This window comes from Pinus tabuliformis, chromosome 9, assembly GCF_031772625.1.
Source record: "Pinus tabuliformis cultivar Carrire ecotype Pingquan chromosome 9, CPIR1, whole genome shotgun sequence".
In the NCBI taxonomy this organism is placed as follows: Eukaryota; Viridiplantae; Streptophyta; class Pinopsida; order Pinales; family Pinaceae; genus Pinus; species Pinus tabuliformis.
In genome coordinates, this window is record NC_142307.1 from 1,569,796,338 (window position 1) to 1,569,817,371 (window position 21,034).

Here is a 21,034-nt window from a genome sequence, read left to right on the forward strand (position 1 = left end):
GCAACCCCGTTCTGCTGTGGGTTATGGGGAGCTATGAGCTCTCTTCGAATCCCTTCTGCGCTGCAAAAGTCCTTGAACTCGCCAGAGATGTATTCACCACCATTGTCGCTCCTAAGAGCCTTCACCTTCTTCCCCGACTCCTTCTCGACCAGTGCTTTGAACTCACAGAACTTTGAGTATGTCTCGTTCTTCTTTTGCATGAAGAAGATCCAGCACTTTCGAGAGAAATCATCAACAAAGATCACATAATACATGTGCTTTGCTGTCGAAGCTACTGAGAAAGGTCCACACACATCTGTGTGAATTCTCTCAAGGATTTTCGTGGCACGACTATCCTTCTCGTGAAAGGTGGCTTTCACAAATTTTCCCAAAGTACACCCCTTGCACTGATCTGACTGCGCAAGAGTGCCTTTAGGAAACCCTGTAGTAATCTGCTGCAGTATCTTCAAGGCTCCATGGTGAAGGTGACCCAATCTCCTGTGCCACAGCTCGCCATCATCCCGGCTCACCAATCATTCTGCCTTGCATGACATTGCCGTGCAGCCATCTACATGCAACTGATAAAGGTTCCTGACTCGAACGCCTATCTTCCGGGTTTCTCCAGTTGTCTTACTGTGCAGGAAAGCCTTTCCCTCGCTGAAAACAACATCATATCCCTTGTCTTCTAACATCGCCATAGAGATAAGATTCTTCTTCAATCCTGGAACATGCATCACTTCCTTCAATATGAAGGGCTTACTAGACTCCCTCTCAAAGGAAATGGTACCGATACCGGTCGCACTGTATCTACCATCATCGCCCATCTCAATGTGCACTCCAAGATCTTTCTCCTCCAGATCAGAAAACAAATCTCGATCTCCTGTCATGTGAAAAGACGCACCACTGTCCAAGAACCATACTGATCCCATCACACTTGATACCAAGCATGCGATCAACAAAAAATCAAGCTCAAACTGCGAGGCTAATATACCATGATAGAATAATGATATATTTAAATATGAGGAAAGAAGACTAAAGAATATACCAAATAACAATCATACTCATTATGAATATGTAAGCCAACCAATAAGATTAGAAGGCATGAAGAAATACTTTCAACAACTCAACAATAACACAAATTGAAATTGTAAAGGCATCAATCTTTAGATGTAGAGGAACTAACATAAACAAACCGTATATTTAGCTTGCTCAGTAAAGAATATAACTCTTCCGGGGGAACTAAGTGAGGTTGATATTCAACCTAGCCTCTCCTTAGGATCTGCACAACTTCAAATTGTACAAAGGAAAAGATAATGAACACACTGGAAAGCACTTACACAGTAAACAAAGATTGTCACAAGCTAAATCCAAAAGCCTCTAATTAAACTTTGAAAGTAGGATAATGCTTCTTATGTGTAGGAGCTCTAATACAAGGCATTTTCTTGTATGGAAGAGTCGAAAATGCAACTAATACCCCATTGTAGTGACACCCTCTCTATTGGATGATAGAGGATATAAACAAATCAAATTATTCTATCATATCTAGGAAAATCAAGTATGTAATGGGCATCCTCTATTGCGGGGTCGAAGCACCAAGGTAGCCCTTAGCTTACGTCATTAGCAGTAGTCGGTTTTCTAGGCATAACAAGGAGTACTTTATTAGGCATCTACAAAATACAAGCCTGGGTTTTTTACACCAAAATCCAACCCCCCTTACATTACAAATGAAAGAATATATAGGAAAAACATAATCCTAAAGTTGTTACAAAATTCTAGGAATAAAATGATAACAATAAACTAAAAATAAAACAATCTTTAAGTTGTTACAAGGAAAATGGAAATGATAGAAAATCCTATGCCATCAAATCTAGAAATTGATTCTTTGAGTGTTGATATCCTGCCTGGAAATCTTGTTAAAATTGGAAACTAGGGCCAAATTTCACCTTGGGACAGCTCATTTGATGGAGATTATTATTGCATTAAATTCCTCTTTTCGAAAGGACCAAAATTGATATAAAGATCATCCAATTTGGACAAGCAGAAGTGTATTTTTTAATTTATGTCCACACGTGTAAATTGTTCGGGTTAGACACATCATCATGTAGGCTCATGAAGCCCAATGGACGTGACTCTTCACCATCAACGAATTGTATAAATACAAGTGACCTCTCACCTCATTTGGCCTCATCATCGCTCACACATCATTCCCTCTTCTTCTCTCATTGGTTCGTACAACATTAGACATTCTCTCTCTCACACACATGTGGCACAAGAAGGACGAATTTATGGGCTGAGTTGCAAGGCCGAAAATTTCAAGAAGTTGACCAACTTTGACTACGATTTTTTGCAGGATTGTTTCTGTCTTTTTAGGTTGCATTTATGGGCACATAAATTGAGAGATTTTGGGTAGTTTGACCTGCACTGACTTCAAGGTTGACTGCAATTTTGACCACAAAAAATTACAACAATTTTTCTCTCTCCTTTGACTGAATTTGACTAGACTGTTTTGGGCTTATTTTAACCAACAAGGAAGGTCGAGTTTGATTGTGTTGACTAAGCTCAAGGAGGCAAGTTTGATAGTTGCGTTGACCACTTTGACTTTCTAGTTAGGGCTAATTTGACTGCAAATTTTGACAGGGATGTTTTGACTTTGAATTTGGCAAGTCAATTTGACTTTTGTACTATCTCTTTCTGTTGAACATTTTGATATAATAAGAAGAAGAATTCATCAAAGGGTTTTCCCCACATTGGGGTTTTTCCTTGGCATCTGCCAAATCTGGTGTCCTCTTGTCTTGGCTTGTCTTCTGCATTTTGTTTCATGTTCTATCTACTTTTATTGTCAATGTGATTAATGGTTAATGTGATTTCTACTGGAAATCTAAATTGGAAATTGTCATTAGGATGCTAAAGGAACATTGAATTAATTGTGCTAAGTATAGAACATACCATTTTTAACTAAAATTAACATGATATCAGAGCCCAGGTGAAGACAAAACCCAAGCAAGAGAGAGAAAAGCAATCACTAAGAAAGAGTTGTTAGACAAGAGTATTGATCTAGCTTCAATGGCTACTACATCTTACTTCAAATCCGAGGATAAGATCAAGGAAAAATTCAACTATCATGTATGGAAGATGACTTTGGACTTGACTTTGGAAGAGCATGATGTTATGGATTATGTGCAGGGAAAAGTGGTGGAAACTCCTTGAAATGCGTCTACTGCTGCAAAGACAAAGTACAAGAAAGTTGAGGTAAAAGCTAAAAGAATTATTATTGACTCCATTCAGAAGCATTTGGTTGCCTATATTTCTGATTTGGGAACATCTAAGGAGATGTATGATAAGATGATTGGGATGTTCAAAGTAAACAATGCAAATCAAATCCTATTTCTCAAGAACAAGTTGAAGGACATCAAGATGGATAAAGGGGAGTCTATCCAATCCTACTTCATGAGGATTATAGAAATCAAGAATGACCTTCTATCTATTAGAGAATTTTTTTCTGACGGGGAGCTCACTCTCATCGCCCTTGGAGGTCTTACAAGAGCATGGGATGTGTTTAACACCACCATTCTCAACAATGACAAGATTCCTAGTTTCGATGAATTATTGGCTAGATGCACTCAAGAAGAGACAAGAATGATGGAGAGAGACAAGTATTCAAATGGAAATGAACCTACTGTTTCTTCGCTGATGCAAAGAGGAAGAACAATGATGGTCCAAAGAGACAAGGTCAAATATTCAAACAGGAATTCAAAGAAGGAAAAAAAGGAAGGTGACAATTGCAACAGGTTTGGCCACTATGCTGGAGAGTGTCCTCACAAGAAGGATGCTCCACGGGATGATGACAACAACAACCACAACAATTTCAAAGGCAATGGCAATCAAGGGAACAACAGGTTCAATAATAAAGGAAAGAGAAATTCTCCCACTGCTCGATATGGAAATGATTGACTTCCCAAAAGGACGAGAAACTCCACGTATGAGGAAACTAATGTTGTAGAAAAACAAAATGAATTTTATCTTATTTCCACCCTCACTACTGCTTCTCCTCCGAATACTTTAGATCATTGGTTGATTGATAGTGGTTCCTCAAGGCACTTCACTGGGTACAAGGAGGCCCTCTCAAATTTGATTGAAAAGAAAACTAATTTGGAGATCATACTTGGAGACAATGGCACCTACCTCGTGAAATGGATAGTGACTGCCACTCTTCACATAAGTCAAGGTCAAACCTTTCACCTACAAGAAGTATTGTATGTGCCCGATTTGAAGAAGAACCTGGTGTCCATTTCTGCGATGGAAGATAAAGGCTTCAAGGTAGCATTCATTGATGGAAAGGTACATATTTGGAAAAGAAACCCTAAAGATGCATTTACACTTAGATTTAGGGTTAAAGGTCTCTATCAAGTTGGAGGAAGTCCTTTGGGAGCTATGACTTGCGATACTTCTCCTCAATCTGAATTATGGCACCGGAGATTTGCTCACCTTCATTACAAAGCTTTACATGGGTAAGGAATATTGTCACAGGCATGTCCGAGTTCAACATGAATCATGAAGGAATTTGTCAGGATTGTGAAGTTGGGAAACTTATAAAGGGACCATTCCCTTCAAGTGAAAGTCAAACTATTGGCATTCTTCAATTGGTTCATTTTGATCTATCTGGTATGTTTCCCGTAACATCATTAGGAGGATACTTAAACTATACAATTTTTGTGGATGACTTCTCTCACAAAACATGGATCTATTTCTTGAAGAAGAAGGACAAAATGTTCAAATGGTTTCGTTCTTTCAAAGCCTTGGTGGAAAATCAAACAGGGAAGAAGATCAAAATATTGAGGACCAATAATGGAACCGAATATGAATCAAATGAATTCAATGACTTTTGCAGAGAGGTTGGAATTAAGAGGGAGACCACTACTCCATATACTCCTGATAAAAATGGAGTTGTTGAATGGAAGAATCGAACAATCATAGAAACCACCCATGCCATGCTCCATGACCAAGGCCTACTGAAGTTCTTATGGGGAGAAGCTGCCAACACTGTCGTGTATGTTCAAAATAGGAGCTTGCATCAAGCATTGGATTTCAAGACACCCAAAGAAGTTTTCACTGGTAAGAAACCTGATGTTTCTCATTTTAGAATATTTGGTTGTTCCATGTATTTTCATGTGCCTAAAAATAAAAGAAACAAGTTAGAAGCATCTGGGAAGAAAGGTACATTTGTGGACTACAGTGAAAATTCAAAGGCATATAGAATCTATGTGCCTGGTCAAAGAGAAGTGGGAATAAGCCATGATGTCACTTTCGATGAAGATTATGCCCTTGGAAAAGCTAGAGATCTCCCTATCCCAAGGAAGGACAATGATAATGTTGTAGGAAAGCGGGATGAACCTCCGACAGATGAGTCGATCGCTGATGTTGAAGGCCCGATGGATCCCATTGATCCACCTCCCAATGATCCCTCTACCTCAGGGAAAAGAACTTTGTGGCTCAAAGATACTCTCGAAGATGCTGAAAGACATATTGCTCTAAGAGGGACATTCCATGAAAGTAAGAAGTCGAACAGGTATCAAGGGTACTTAGCTGCTATGAGTACTATTGTTCAATTAGAGCAATGTACATTCGATGAAGTTGTAAAACATCAAGTATGGAAGGATGGGATGAATGAGGAGTATGAATCAACCATGAAGAATAATGTCTGGGAAGTGCTTTCTAGACCCAAGGTCAAGTTTGTGGTCACTTCTAAATGGCTTTACAAAATCAAACATGGAGTTGATGGGAGTGCTGAAAAATATAAGGCCAGGTTCGTTGCTCGAGGCTTCTCTCAAAAGGAAGGAGTGGACTATGACGAGATATTCACACTGAATTCCCAATATACCACTATTTGATCTATTCATTCTCTTGTTGCCTCTCAAGGATGGAGCCTACACCAAATGGACATTAAGACTGCTTTCTTGCATGGCTCGCTTAAGGAGGAAGTCAACGTGGAACAACATCAGGGGTTCGAAGGACGCGTATGCAAGTTGAAGAAATACCTCTGTGGGTTGAAGCAAGCCCTTAAGGTTTGTTATGAGAGGATTGATAGCTATCTTATGAAGCTGGGATTTACAAGGAGCGATGTTGATCCTAACTTATACTTCAAGGTTGAGAAGGAAATGCCTCTCATTCTGGTACTTTATGTAGATGATCTTTTTCGGATAGGTGTAAACCCTCTCATTTATCAATGCAAGAGGGAGTTGGCTTCCGAGTTTGAGATGAAGGACTAGGCATGATGCACTACTTCCTAGGCCTCAAGGTCTAGCAAAAGTCAGGTGCTAATTTCCTTGCTCAAGAGATGTGGGATGGTGGATTGCAAATTTGTGTCTACTCTGGTGGAACTCAACTTCAAGAAGCTACGTGGAAGTGTTGTTGGGCCCGCATTGGCAAATCCTTCTAAGTATCAACAACTTGTGGGGGCTCTGATGTTCTTGTTAAACTCACGTCCAAACATATGCTTCAATGTAAATACATTGAGTCAATTTATGGTCGAGCCTCATCACATATATTGGATTGTTGCTAAGAATCTCTTGAGATATCTTCATGGCACAATAAACTATGGATTGAGATACACTGTCAGGAATTTGAGGCTACATGGATATACTGATGCTGACTAGGCTGACAGTGTGGTAGATTGTAAAAGAACGTTTGGATGTTGCTAACTTACTTCTCATTGGGGTCTGCGTAAATTTATTGGATGAGTAGGAAGCAGAAATTGGTTGCTCTAAGCACTGCTGAGGCTAAATACATTGCTGCTAGTATGTCCTGTTGTGAAGTTGTTTGGTTGAGGAAGCTCTTTAGTGAGCTATTTGAGCATGTGTTGGATACCAATGTGATCTACTGTGACAACCAAAGTGGGATTCGCCTTTCATAGAATCTTGTGTTCCATGACTGCTCCAAGAACATTGATATCAGGTACCACTTTATCTAGGATATGGTACAGTGAGGAGCAATAAGGCTCCAACACATCAGGACTGATGAGTAGGTCGCAGATATCCTCAAAAATCCCTTAGGGAATGTCAAATTATTAGCTTTTCAAGAAAGACTTGGAGTCGTGGAAAGACCCTCCTATGAGGGTCTCGTTCGAGTTAGACATTGAGCTCTAGGAGCTCCTGGGGGCTTGGGTCACTTCTTGGAGCTATGAGTGACCATAGTGTGAGTGTTTCACCTTCCCCTATTGGTGCGTTGTGTACATGGCGAGTGGTTCACCTTCCCCTATGATACCCCATGATGGTTGACATGTGTGTAGGGTGACTGGTTCACCTTCCCCTACGATTGACATATGCATAAGATGAGTAGTTCACCTTATCCTACTGATGCCCCAGCATACATCCTACCCATGTAGTCTGGGACTCATGGGAAGTACCTCTCATCTAACCAATGAGTTGGGAAAAGTTGGATAAGGACCATAGAACTACCAATGGATGCATCATGTACTGTCGTACTCCCTATGTCTAGGATGCATGGTGTTCAACAACTTGATCTAGGATCAAGTCTGATTGAGGTTCTACCTCTGGATTGACTTTTGTCAGTGGAAAGTGGTAAGGTCTTGTGACTCACTCTCGATTAATTCTTCTTCATTATTCATATCAGTGTTCAATAGAGCAGAGATGAGATGAGATACAGAAATGGTACATTACGACAAGATGGCATAATGATCGATGATGATGGATGGATTGGCAGGTGGAATTCTCCCTAGTTGAGAGGGAGTGTTAAAATTGGAAACTAGGGCCAAATTCAGCTTGGAACAACTCATTTGATGGAGATGATGGTTGTATTAAATTCCTATTTTCGAGAGGACCAAAATTGATATAAAGATCATCCAATTTGGACAAGCAGAAGTGCATTTTTGAATTTATGTACACACATGTGCAAATTGTTCAGGTCAACCACATCATCATGTAGGCTCATGAAGCCCAACGGACATGACTCTTCACCCTCAATGAATTGTATAAATACAAGTGACCTCTCACCTCATTTGGCATCATCATCACTCACACATTCTTCTCTCTCCTTCTCTCATTGGTTCATACAACATTGGGCATTCTCTATCTCTCACACGTGTGGCACAAGAAGGACGAATTTTTGGGCTGAGTTGCAAGGCCGAAAATTTCAGGAAGCTGACCAAGTTTGACCAACGTTGACTAGGGGTTCTTTGACCAGATTTGACTGTGATTTTTGGAGGATTGTTTCTGTCTTTTTAGGCTACATTTCTAGGCACAGAAATCGAGATATTCTGGGGAATTTGACTTTTGCTGACTTTAGTGTTGACTGCAATTTTGACCGCAGAAAATTACAACACTTTTCTCTTTCCTTTGACTGAATTTGACTGGATTGTTTTGGGATGATTTTGACCAACAAGGAAGGTCGAGTTTGACTATGGTTCACTAAGCTCAAGGAGGCAAGTTTGACAGTTGTGTTGATCATCTTTCATTTTCTAGTTAGGGCTGATTTGACTGTAGATTTTGAGAGGGTTGTTTTGACTTTGAATTTGGCAAGTCAATTTGATTTTTTTTACTCTCTCTCTCTCTGCTAAACATTTTGATATAATAATAAGAAGAATTGATCAAAGGGTAAATTTGCCCACATTGGGGTTTTTCCCTGGTATCCTCTTGTCTTGGCGTGTCTTTTGCATTTTGTTTCATGTTCTATGTAATTTCACTGTCAATTTGATTAATGGTTAATGTGATTGCTACTGGAAATCTAAATTGGAAATTGTCATTAGGCTGCTAAAGGAACATTGAAACAATTGTGCTAAGCATAGAACATACTATTGTTAACTAAAATTAACAAATCTGAATCTGTTGTAACTATTCCTCAAAATCTATCCACCTCCTAAATTGGAAATTGTCATTAGGCTGCTAAAGGAACATTGAAACAATTGTGCTAAGCATAGAACATACTATTGTTAACTAAAATTAACAAATCTGAATCTGTTGTAACTATTCCTCAAAATCTATCCACCTCCCTTTAAACAGGGTCAACTCTGCCGCCTGTTCTCCAACTATCCTTTTATCCAATATTGAAAGAGTAATTTTTGTCATTTGTTGAAGTATGTTGTACAAAACCTTTTGCATCATATAACTTATTTGAAAAATATACTCCTGCTTTATCCATGGGTTATTTCCTCATGTAAAAATATAATTATTGGTAAATTCCATAGGAGAAATTGATTACTTTTTTTCTGGACATCTAGCAAAACTATAGAAAAAGTGTCTAGCGATCAAACAACCCTGGTTTCCATATATCTGATATCCTAATGTCACAAAAGAAAGATATAGGAGTTCATCAATAATTGGAAATTCATTGTGTTTGGTGTTTCTCAAGATCTATACAATATTTCCTACCCTCTCTTTTCCAACAAAAGCTAAGAATTACATGTGCTTCAAGGAAAAGAAGCCCCTTCATGTGAACAACTTGGTCATAGACACCATTGAAGCCACCTCTTTTATCGACATTCTGCAGCTCAGATTTGAATCCATGACCAAATTGCAGAGGTAGCATCTTCTCGTGCCGAAGAAATTGCATAGATTGAGATTGATGGAAGCCATCATCACCTTAAATACATAAACTTGCAGCTGACATATACATTATACAATATTAAAAATTGAATACTTCTGTATAGACCTTGACCCCATAGCAGACCTATAAACAAAACATTTTTGACCTTCACTTGCTCATTTGCAAACACACTCCAAATTATCTAAAAAGCTCCTTGGATTGGCAAGATCTAAAATCTGGATTAGCATCGAGATGATACCAAACCAAAGCATTTTCTTTAGCTTCTATGGCAAAACCATCAGTAGTCTCAGTACATAATTTCATAACAGGCTCTGCTGATTTCTTCCAGTCAAAAATTTGCAGTGGGTTGTTGTTTTTCATTCAGTATCTTGGTTCATTTTGCAACTAAAGGCATTCCTTTCTTGCACTACTTCTGGCTATTGCTGAGTCCTTTGGTCTTTTGAGCAGCATACTTCGTTTTATCCTCTCGTCCAGCTTTCACAAGAGCTATCCTTTCTTTTTCTGCAAATATGTAAACTAAAGGCCTGGGTGACCTAGAAGGCTCGCATAATATACTTTCTCAATCAGAGGATGAGATAACAAAAATTCTGCAAATTTCTTTGCATTCTCCTTGTTTCTTAATGCACAAAGTCATTGTCTTGATTTTTCGTAAGCATAGCCAAGTGTCAAATGAAGTTAGACCGAACCTTCTCACATTCTGTAGGAAATAGATGTCTTTGGCCTAACTTCCCCCCTGAAATTGTATCTTTTGGACTCACGATTGTTACCAATACTACAACAACTGCCTGTTGATGGAGAGCCTCAAAACTTTGTTGCGTATTTATACTACACCGAAGTGTTTTTTTTGGCTTGCTTCAAAATATTATATGAATTCTTGCCAAGGTCGTTCTCTGGTGCTTGTGGATCTTCAACCAAAAGTAGATGTCGTCACTTTAAGTTTGAAAATCCTCCTATATTCTTTGAATAAAATTGGCTACCAGATCTACAAGATACCCCAGATTTGATATAGATAGAACTTCAACATTCCCAACTGTTAGTCAAAAATCCATACACTTAAACAAAATATTACCCAAAAACAATCTGGTTAGACTACCGCCTTTGCCTTTTGCAAACATCGAGCACACGGAAGGGGTCCGCGATTTATAATAGCTATCGATCTGCTGCAATGAGGCAAAACGTGCAAAACGGATTGTGATTATACTCTGCCTTTGGAACTTTCTGCTAACAATGTGACCAGGTATAATATCTAACCATATGCAAAATGCTTATTCTGCATAGCCAGATGCAGAGCATATAAGAGTTCTCACATTTTTGTAACAATCAGATTGGCTTATATGCTCCCCAAGAAATTCTGATTGGCGTAGTGTCTCAGGTGGCAACGATCCATAAACTACATAGCATAGATTTTTACTTTTTGATTCAATCGCTCTCTGCTTTTATTCGGTTTTCGGTATCCTAATCTTTCCAAGTACTCTTCAATCATCATGCCATAAACTGATTTCTGTGGAGATGCCAATTCTTGATTTAGAAAACTTCCTTCAAAGAGGAGGCTCAACGAAATATAGAGACCTAGAACCTTATGAATAGATTCTAGTTTCTAACAGTATTTGTGTTTTGGGTACAGGCAAAGTTGCATGTTTAAAAACCTTTTTCAGGTTAACCTCACCCTTCTTTGCATAGTCTTTCACAAATTGAATAAGCCCTTGAGCTGAAATGCCATCATCCATATCAACGGGACGGACACAGAAGAGACATCTTGTTTGCAATCCTAATGGAAAATCTTCAATGACTTACGGAATTTTCGATATGGCTTCATAATTGGTAATGAAGTAATTTGAAGACAATTTCGCATTTTCTGCAAAATGTTTCAGAATAGAATATATAATTTGGATTTATTAGACTTTGTGTAAACTGCAAAAATGGATGAGAGCAACTAATACCATTATGTTGTAATTTTTAGATAATAGTACTCATGGATGTAAGCGCAGAAGCTTTTTCCAAAACCGTTTATCAACCTGTGTATATCTCAAACTTAATAAGAACAATTTGCCCATCATAAAAATGTACTATTTTATCTATAATATTAAAACAAACAGTTTTTTTCTGGTTAAAAAAATGTATACTTTGGATGCAATCCAGAATATTGAGCCAAGAGGAAACAACGCAACAACCTCCAAGCAAGGTGAAAGAGCATTCAGTGAAGAGTGAAGTAAAAAAAAATCATAACCTGACCTGCATGACTTCCCATGTGTAAACATTAAGCCATATCTCCCTGCCATGCTCGCTATTTGCTTTATCTCTCAAGCATCCATGCATACTATATAAAGCCAATCCTAACAGATCAATACAGAGACTCCCCAATCTAATATCAATTTCTGCATAGAAATACCTGTACCTGGTCATTTCATAGCTGTAATAAACTTACAATCGAATTATTATCAAGTAGTGTGCCTTTATGTATAACAAAATTAGAGCATCTCACCGGAACAATGATATAGTAAATTCAGTAAATTTATTGGAAGGGATGCTGTAATTTTTTGTTGTACGTGAAAGTAAAATTTAAAAACACTTCAGCCTTATATAAAACTGATGTTGTAATTTTTAATATTTTAAACAAAATTAAATTAAATTTAAAAAACTAATGATAAAACTGATGTTGTAATGATAAAAGCTTAACCTGTTAAATCGAGATTTTGATAGTGATGAATACAGCATTTACTAAGGTCATGACAAAAGAGTTCAACAATCTATACCACTAACATCAAGCTACATAAAAGACTTGGTATTCTTTATTAAACATTTACATGTGCCAAAAATGAAAATAAAAAACATTGAATAGCTGTGTGTATTGCCACCCAGCGACTTGAATTTTTTTTTAAATATACAAAAGAAAAAACACATCCTAATTTCCAAAAATGGAGGCCGAGTGCAACTGTTGCATATGCAAGTCCCAATTTGGCAAGGCCTTGGAGCCCTAAACAACATAAGTCCGTTGAATGAATGAAGAGCGGTCAAAATGCTTTTCGCAACAATCTGGTGATATAACGTTAGATAGATCATTAGTTGTTGCGGGGAGGAATCAAGTGAGTCTTAGGAGTGGATTACATTCTTCATGATGTTGAAGCTTCTCAGAACCTTCTTCTCCCGCTTGAAGTGCAACTTCACCCTCCACCTTTACTCGGTCTTGCTGCATCTGAGAAGACTCTGTTTGGGCATGCTTCTCTGATTCTTTTACAGGTGCTGACTGTGGATCCCCAACAGTTGGCATTCCCTGAACATTTTCAATTTGCATAGAATTACTCGCTGTTATCTTCTGTTTTGTTTTGGCAGTCTCATTCTCTTCGGAGACTGATTGTACTCCTCTATCCCTTTTTCTTGGAGGGGCTTCAACTGGAGAAGTCAAAACAACAGAACCAACACCCTGAGAGGGAAAAATGTTAGGTACAGTGCCCTGAGAGACAGAATCATCTGCAATATGACTGTCATACATTAGTATCCCAATAAAAAATTAACAACAGTATCATCAAAGCAACATGCAAGATAAAATAATTCACATAACAGAATATGTAGCAACCCACCAGCCTGTGCTTCAAGTGCCTGTAAGGCTACTCGGGCAGCGTTCGTTTGTGCTTCCTTTTTAGTGTTTGCAGCACCCCCGGTATATTCAATCCCAGAGACTTCAACAGTACATACATAAGTTGGCGAATGCAACTTTCCAGAACCTTCGCAGCGATAGTTAGGAAGTGGTAAACTACGCTTTTGTGTATACTCCTGAAGCAGATTCTTATATCGTCCCATCTCATGCTGGCATGACAGAAAATAAAATGCCTGAGCATTGCCATTACAGCATTCAAAGAAGGAGCTATGGCAAAGTTCCAATTACTCTTTTTTACAGAATGAGCATACATCAATTCAAGAAAACTTACGAAAAAAGATAACTGCATTTCACTATTTAGCAGGGATTTTATATTTCCACATCACCATGGCATTTGACACAAATGGCTGTCTATGATCATTTATAGTGTAATTTAAGCATAAGTGTTGCACCAGAGGAAAGGAATGAACAAGCTTACCTTCTTGTCTGGAAGGTAAGAAAGAAAAATGTACCTTGTGTTTGTAAAAAATAAAGACAGAAAAGCTACCTATTAAATGACAAAGACAGAATGAATAGCTACTTTATTAAATGACAGAGATAGAATGAATGGCTACTTTGCTAAATGACAAATATACAATTATTTTTTTGTTGCAAAAAGCTTCCAGAAACATGTCCATTGGGACAGTAACTCATAACAGGGATTTCCAGCTTGGATTCCATGTCTGAGGGGTATTTACTCAACCATATTTGCCTGGCACTTGCACCCAGTCTCGTCCATTTCCAGCATTGCGTTAGGGTGGAGTGGAGTACAGTTAGAATGGAACGAACCCTAGTAAATGGCTCAACACTCCATCAATCTGACCAATAATCCAAGGCCCCTTGCTAGTTTTTAAAAGCAATCACTGCCATTTTTAAGAAAAATCTAGGTTTTTCTAGCTACCTAGGAGAATCCTGAAGAAAACAGGACAGATTTCAAATATCAGCATCATAACAGAACAGCCTCGTCTTTAGAACCAAACCTTTATGAACTGCATATGTATGCTTTGATAGATGAATCAGAGAATAGAACTAGCAAGGTAAAGACCAGAGCATGCGGATCAAGTATAATCCTGAGGAGAAGCAATCAATCTTACAAAGTGAATTCAACCTTGACAAAGTGAAGGTGAACACTTGAAGTATTTATTCTGTTTTCCTGGTTTAGCATGATGTCTTGAATTATCTTTTCTACATGATTCCTTTTTCTGTGTAAATTTTTCTCTGTTCTCTTACAGGGTTTTCTTTCCCCCTTTTCAGATATGTCGGGCATTATAATGTTCAAGAACCAGTTGCAGGAATATGTGCAGAAAGCATCCCTGCCCAAGCCTTCTTACAAGACTACACAAGAAGGGCCTGCCCATTGGCCGAAATTCACATCAACTGTTATTGTCAATGGGATCAGCTATGTTTCTCCTCCCTCAGATTTCAGGAACCGCAAGGCTGCTGAGCATGCTGCAGCGCGAGTTGCTTTAGAGGAGTTGGGTTTCGTTCCTAATCCACTGGTAAGTTCTCTGTACCTGCATCTTAAGACTTACACTCATGCTCTGCAAATTCGTCAGTGTTAACCCTCCTCAGCCTGGCAAATGCAGCTGCTTGCTTCTTTGTGGTATTTCCAGCGTTTTCTTTCTGCTTTGTGAGAATTCCAGGGCTTTCTGACAGTTTTACCGGCAGCCTGCCAGCCTGAATTCGAACTTGGATCATCTTCACGACAATCAGTCTGAGCTTCCGGCAGCCTGCCAGCCTGAATTCGAACTTGGATCATCTTCACGACAATCAGTCTGAGCTTCCACTAAACGACAAGCACAATGGGTTCTTAAAATAACTTGCAGTGGTTTATTGTATTTCATGAAGTTTAGTGGAAGCTCAGACTGATTGTCGTGAAGATGATCCAAGTTCGAATTCAGGCTGGCAGGCTGCCGGTAAAACTGTCAGAAAGCCCTGGAATTCTCACAAAGCAGAAAGAAAACGCTGGAAATACCACAAAGAAGCAAGCAGCTGCATTTGCCAGGCTGAGGAGGGTTAACACTGACGAATTTGCAGAGCATGAGTGTAAGTCTTAAGATGCAGGTACAGAGAACTTACCAGTGGATTAGGAACGAAACCCAACTCCTCTAAAGCAAGTCGCGCTGCAGCATGCTCAGCAGCCTTGCGGTTCCTGAAATCTGAGGGAGGAGAAACATAGCTGATCCCATTGACAATAACAGTTGATGTGAATTTCGGCCAATGGGCAGGCCCTTCTTGTGTAGTCTGGTAAGAAGGCTTGGGCAGGGATGCTTTCTGCACATATTCCTGCAACTGGTTCTTGAACATTATAATGCCCGACATATCTGAAAAGGGGGAAAGAAAACCTGTAACAGAACAGAGAAAAATTTACACAGAAAAATGAATCATGTAGAATAGATAATTCAAGACATCATGCTAAACCAGGAAAACAGAATAAATACTTCAAGTGTTCACCTCCTTTGGTCATGGAAATTTGGTGGGATCTCTGCCTCTTCAACCTCTACGAAGACTTCTCCTGTGCCCTTGTAATGGCATGAATGTTGTGACAGTGCATCATAATAGTGCCTGCGTTTCCTGAGAAGGAGGATAAGCGGTGAATTCACTAGGGGCTAGTTAAGTTGGGTTAGGGAGCTTGGGTTGAACTCATTTCTTGTATTTCGGGTTAAAATAATTTCTTGTGAATAAATACAGTAATTTATTGGGGTGAATAATTTCTTGGGTTGAACTAATTTCTTGTATTTACAGTAATGTCCCAGAATGCTTTTAGTTCAATGCGACATGGTTTAGGGTTTAAGCCAGTTTTACTGGTTCAGATCAGACCGCAAGTGGAGAGGAAGGGCTGCATTTAAGAAAATAAATATTTTCCTTCTAATAGCGTAGAGGCTGACCGGCTGAGTATTCATAAATACTTTCCCTCTAATAGCGTAGAGGCTGACCGGATGAGTATTCATAAATACTTTCCCTCTAATAGCGTAGAGGCTAACCGGATAAGTGGTCAATGAACTGAAAATTTAATATTTTGTAACTTCTAATTTACGTTTTTTAAACTGAATTTGATTTTACGTAGATTTGGGTAAAGACTCCATTATTTATTTTCATGTTTTTAATATATATATAAAGAGAAATTGTTTGTAATATTTAAGGTTATAAAGAGAAATTGTTTGTAATATTTAAGGTTATTAGCTAATAACATTTAAAATAAAAAATCAAGTATTTATGAAGAATATTGGATTTTTCTTTTTAATTATTATGTTATTTTTTTTAAAGGTGGGAAAATTTATCATGTCAAACTACTAATTACGAAAGTTATTTTTTTGCTGCTATCTTGATGCAAGCTGACGAAAACTAGGCCACCATTATTCAAGGGAGGCCATCTGGAATAACCCGATGTGGTCCTTAAGGGGGGCAGGGTTCACTACTATCAACCAGGTCACAGTTATTCAAGGAAAACCAAGCCACCTGGAATAATCCGATGTGGTCCGTAAGGGGGCAGGATTCACTACTACCAGATGCCTTTGGGGCAGGATTCACTACTACCAGATGCCTTTGGGTCTTAGGCAGTTAACCTGTTTCCTTACCTCCAAGAAAGACGAGCTCTTAGCCAAACATAAGCAGTTTTAAGGCATACTTCGTCCTAGTGATTTCTGGCTGTTATATACTCTCGTCCCAGCTATTTCTCACTGTTATCCTAATGCAAGCTGACTCATCACCTTTATCCTTATTTAAGGAAAAACAGACCACCGTTATTCAAGGAAAACCAGGCCACCTAGAATAACCCGATGTGGTCTGTAAGGGAGCAGACTTTCACTACTACCAAATGCCTCTGGGTCTTGGGCGGTTAACATTGTCTTGGGTGGTTAACATGTTTCCTTACGTACGAGGAAGAGGAGCGCTTAGCCAAATATAAGCAGTTTTAAGACATACTCGTGGTCATTTTATATGGTATTGTTTTTTTATAAAAAATATTTCTTTAATTTGTGTTTATATAATTTTAAGAGTTCAACACATTGTACTATTTTTTTAAAGTGGACGATTGAGTTTTAATAGATTTTTTTTATAGTATTTGGAAAAAGTTATTTGCTTAATTTTTGTTGATATAATTTTAAGAATTTGATTTATAATAAAGTTGTTATGTTTAAACCAATTGAAATCTATTTTAGAATGTTCACAGAGTTTGGACTGAGAGTGAATAGGTGCATTTTTAAGGCACTCCATCCAAGTGGGTGTTAGCCTACTAAAAAAAGATAAATATCGATTTAAGATGAATATAAGTTGGTTCAATTTGTTTTAAATGTTATCACTTAAATATGTATGTATGTAGTTATTTCTTTTTTAATGATGATGTTTAAGATTTCTGGATAATTGTGTGTTCTCATTGAGATGTCCAACGTTTCTGGTGAACACTTCGCCCATCTTTAGGGGCATAAAACTTAATTTGATGATGGCTAAAAGTGTTAGGCCATAAATAAATAGAGATAGAATATTACCATTAGAGATAAGATATAACAGTTATGAATAGTGAAAAGGATTTGGACGTGGCTATAAGAAATGTTAATTTATTTTATTTTATTATTAATTATTGAATATTTGGTGGATAGAGAAATATAATGCAATTAACTTAATACAATTAAATTAAAATGAAATCAAGTAATAAATAATACATTTATTTTTTATATGGTTGAATTATCACTGAACTGCAAAGATTATATTTAGAGACGAGAATGAGAGTAGTTAGGTGTTTTACAACCCATTATATGTGGGAGAAATGTTTTGAAATTTGAAAAATTACAAATCAATTATGTATGTATGTAGTTATTTATTTTTTATTCAATTTATTTTTTTGTTGTTTAAGATGGATCCAACTTCTAAATTCGGGTTTCTGTGATCATAATGAATTAAGAGTCGTAGAAATCGCATAAGAGAAATTTTTGGCCGATGCCTTTCGGACCAACAAGTGTGGTTCATCATTAGGATCAGATGAAGAGGCACACCATATTTTTCAAAAACTAGTTGTTTAATATATTCGTTACTTATTAATATTTGTTTTTAATAAATTAATATCATAATCTAAATATTATTTCAAAAACTAGTCGTTTAATATACGCATTACTTAATATTTTCTTTTAATATATTAATAAATTAATATCATAATTTAAATATTATTGTTCAAATATAGTCATTACTTGAAATTATGGTCTCTACATTGCTCTCTATTTAAGCCTTTGCCATGGTCTGCCTCTTCATCTGGTCCTGATGATGAACCACACTTGTTGGTTCGAAACGCGTGGATCAAAAATTTATCTTATGGATCCAACTTGTAATTTTTTTATTGTAATGTTGTTCATTCCATTATGCCTTGACAACTTCTCTCCCATACTGGTTGTGTAAAGCATTTCGTTAGTCTAGGTACAACACAATTTCACCAAGTAAAATAACTCATTAAGACATCCACTTTTACCAAATTCATTTAGACCTTGGACCATTAACTTATTTCTTTAATTTAAGGAAGGCAAACTCTATACTTTAAAACCAAATTATAGTTTTAACTAATATTCATAAGACAATCCATATCCTCGTCTAAATTTTATGTACAAGGAGAAAGCTTAATTTGATGATACAAGGAATGTTAGTCCATGAATAAATAGGATAGAATATGACCATTAGAGATAGGAATGAGAGTAGCTAGGTGCTTTACGACCCATTATGTGGGAGAAATGTTTTGAAAATTCAAAAAATACAAATCAACTGTATGTATGTATTATTCAATTTATCTTTGTGTTGTTGTTTAAGATGGATCCAACTTGTATTTTTTTTAATGTTTGAATGTAATGTTATATTCATTCCATTATTTCTTGACAACTTCTTCCCCATATGGGTTGTAAATCTCCTCGTTCCCCCATGTTGGGTTGTAAGGCTCCTTGTTGCATGTTGTGGTTGTGCTGGTGGCGGTAGTCTGAGGTGGCTTTGTTGCTGTTGTTGGATGAGTTGTAGCATCTGCTGGAATTTTCTCCCTTCAGTGTCGTTGCGGGTGGATCATACACAGAAGGAGAGCATAGTCAAGGTTGATGATGGCAGGTACTGTGAAGGTTGTGGTGCATGTTGTGGTTGTGGTGGCGACGGTAGTCTGTGGTGGCTCTATCATTGTCATTGGATGAGCTGCAACATCTACTGGAATTTTCTAACTTCAGCGTAGTTGCGGGTGGGTCATACGCAAAAGGAGAGCATAGTCGGGGTTGATGATGGGATGGTAGGTAGACTATTCTTACGTTTCTACTCTAGTACTCCGACCTAGTTTTGTATGGTCATTTCTCCTAGGTTTTTGGATGCTTTTACAATATCTTAGGAGGGACTTATAAGTTTCAGCTTTGATGAGTTATTACATGATATGGATACCCCCTTCTAATGAAGATGTGAATACCCTCATACTATTACAAATCATAGTATTAATATTATTGACCATTATTATTTCCTTCAAGATGGTATATCCCCTAGTTATATGATTTCTTTCACTTACGAGGACACCACACTCTACCATATTTTGTATTGGTTTCATAGTCATCGTTAATTGTTCATGTTTTCCACCTGCGATGAACCCCCCCCCCCCGCGGATCTCTGTTGATACGAAACCTCCGTCTGAACAACTCTTTTCTTGCAGCTCTGCCCTGAGAACCTGTGGATTGGGATACTCTTGTTGTAGCGACTATGAAGGTTGTGGTGCATGTTGTGTTTGTGCTGGTGGCGATAGTCTGAGGTGGCTCTTGAATCTTCTGCTTAAGAGTATGAACTTGATCCCTGAGCTAGACCCTCATGGATACAGATTTCCCATCCAGGGATTTTATAAAAAATTGGAGAGGTACTCCCTTTGGCAGATCTAGGGCTCGACATTTTGGTTCCATCTACTCTTTTGACATGACCTGGAAATTAAAGGTGGAGTGGGGATCCGATAATGCTTTCTTGGATCTGTTGATAAGACCACCTATCCATTCAACTAAAAGAAAAATTTCCAACCAAAGATGGCATATGATTATGCATATAGATCTGGCTTTGGACACGGGGGATTCACTTAGTGAACCTTTGACATATCACGTGCATTCATGGCATATTAAACAATACCCTTAATTTGGCTAAATATTGGAAAATCCCTCTAAAAATCACATTGTTTAACCCCTTACCAATATGAACCCAATACAACTTCCAAATTTAAAAAACCCCTACTTTCACTAGATATTGTAGGTATCCATTTTTTCATTAACATTTTTTATACCCCTTTATATTTTTTCATTAACTTTGAGCTCCATTGTTTATATTTTCCAATATAAAAACCCTTTACCCCCTATATACCCCCAATATATTATGCCATTTTTTCCTCAATATATATCTCCCAATATGAACCCATGTGGTATGATATTTCTCCCCCAGTGAAGCCCCCGTGGCTCTGGAAGAGAAAGGAATTGAGAGCATCCCTGCCACCAAAAGTGTCAAGGAACAATATCTAATCCTTTCGATTCCCAAATACCGACAGATCTGAATGGAACCCATTTTCTTATGATTGGATGTGATCCATTGGATCTTTGATGGGAGGTTGATCCGGGTTTTGCGACTAAGCTTTCTTGAAAAGCATGCTCCCTCATCTTTGATCAGGGCCTAGTTGAAACCGAGACATCACTCTTTGTAGTTGTGAAACCCGCCAATCATTTTTTTAATCCAAGTATTGCATCGAAAAATACTGCTAGCATATCCTCTATAAGTTGTCACACACACGACATCATTGATCTGGAAAATCCGTCAGTTATAAAAACTCCATATTGCGACCCTGACCTTAGATCCACACGAAATAGCAAGGAGATCATCCACTGCAAAGCC

At 37.9% G+C, this 21,034-nt stretch overlaps 1 protein-coding gene across 1 annotated transcript; it reads right to left on the minus strand.

Moving 5' to 3' along the window:
- Positions 1–12,304: 12,304 nt before the first annotated feature.
- LOC149154633 (double-stranded RNA-binding protein 3-like) lies at positions 12,305–15,750 on the minus strand. The gene is made up of 4 exons (XM_089441500.1): positions 15,626–15,750; positions 15,251–15,495; positions 13,116–13,341; positions 12,305–13,005 (listed from the first exon to the last, which is right to left on the minus strand). The coding sequence occupies exons 1-4, from the start codon at positions 15,636–15,638 to the stop codon at positions 12,617–12,619; spliced, it is 873 nt and encodes a 290-aa protein (XP_089297626.1). The 5' UTR covers positions 15,639–15,750; the 3' UTR covers positions 12,305–12,616.
- Positions 15,751–21,034: the final 5,284 nt, after the last annotated feature.

Excerpts from the sequence above, each read along its gene's own strand:
- LOC149154633 (XM_089441500.1), bottom strand. Across the intron at positions 13,342-15,250 it reads GTTTCGTTCCTAATCCACTG|CATGAGATGGGACGATATAA; the intron begins GTAAGTTCTCTG and ends CTGTCATGCCAG. Across the intron at positions 13,006-13,115 it reads GGCACTTGAAGCACAGGCTG|ATGATTCTGTCTCTCAGGGC; the intron begins GTGGGTTGCTAC and ends GTCATATTGCAG.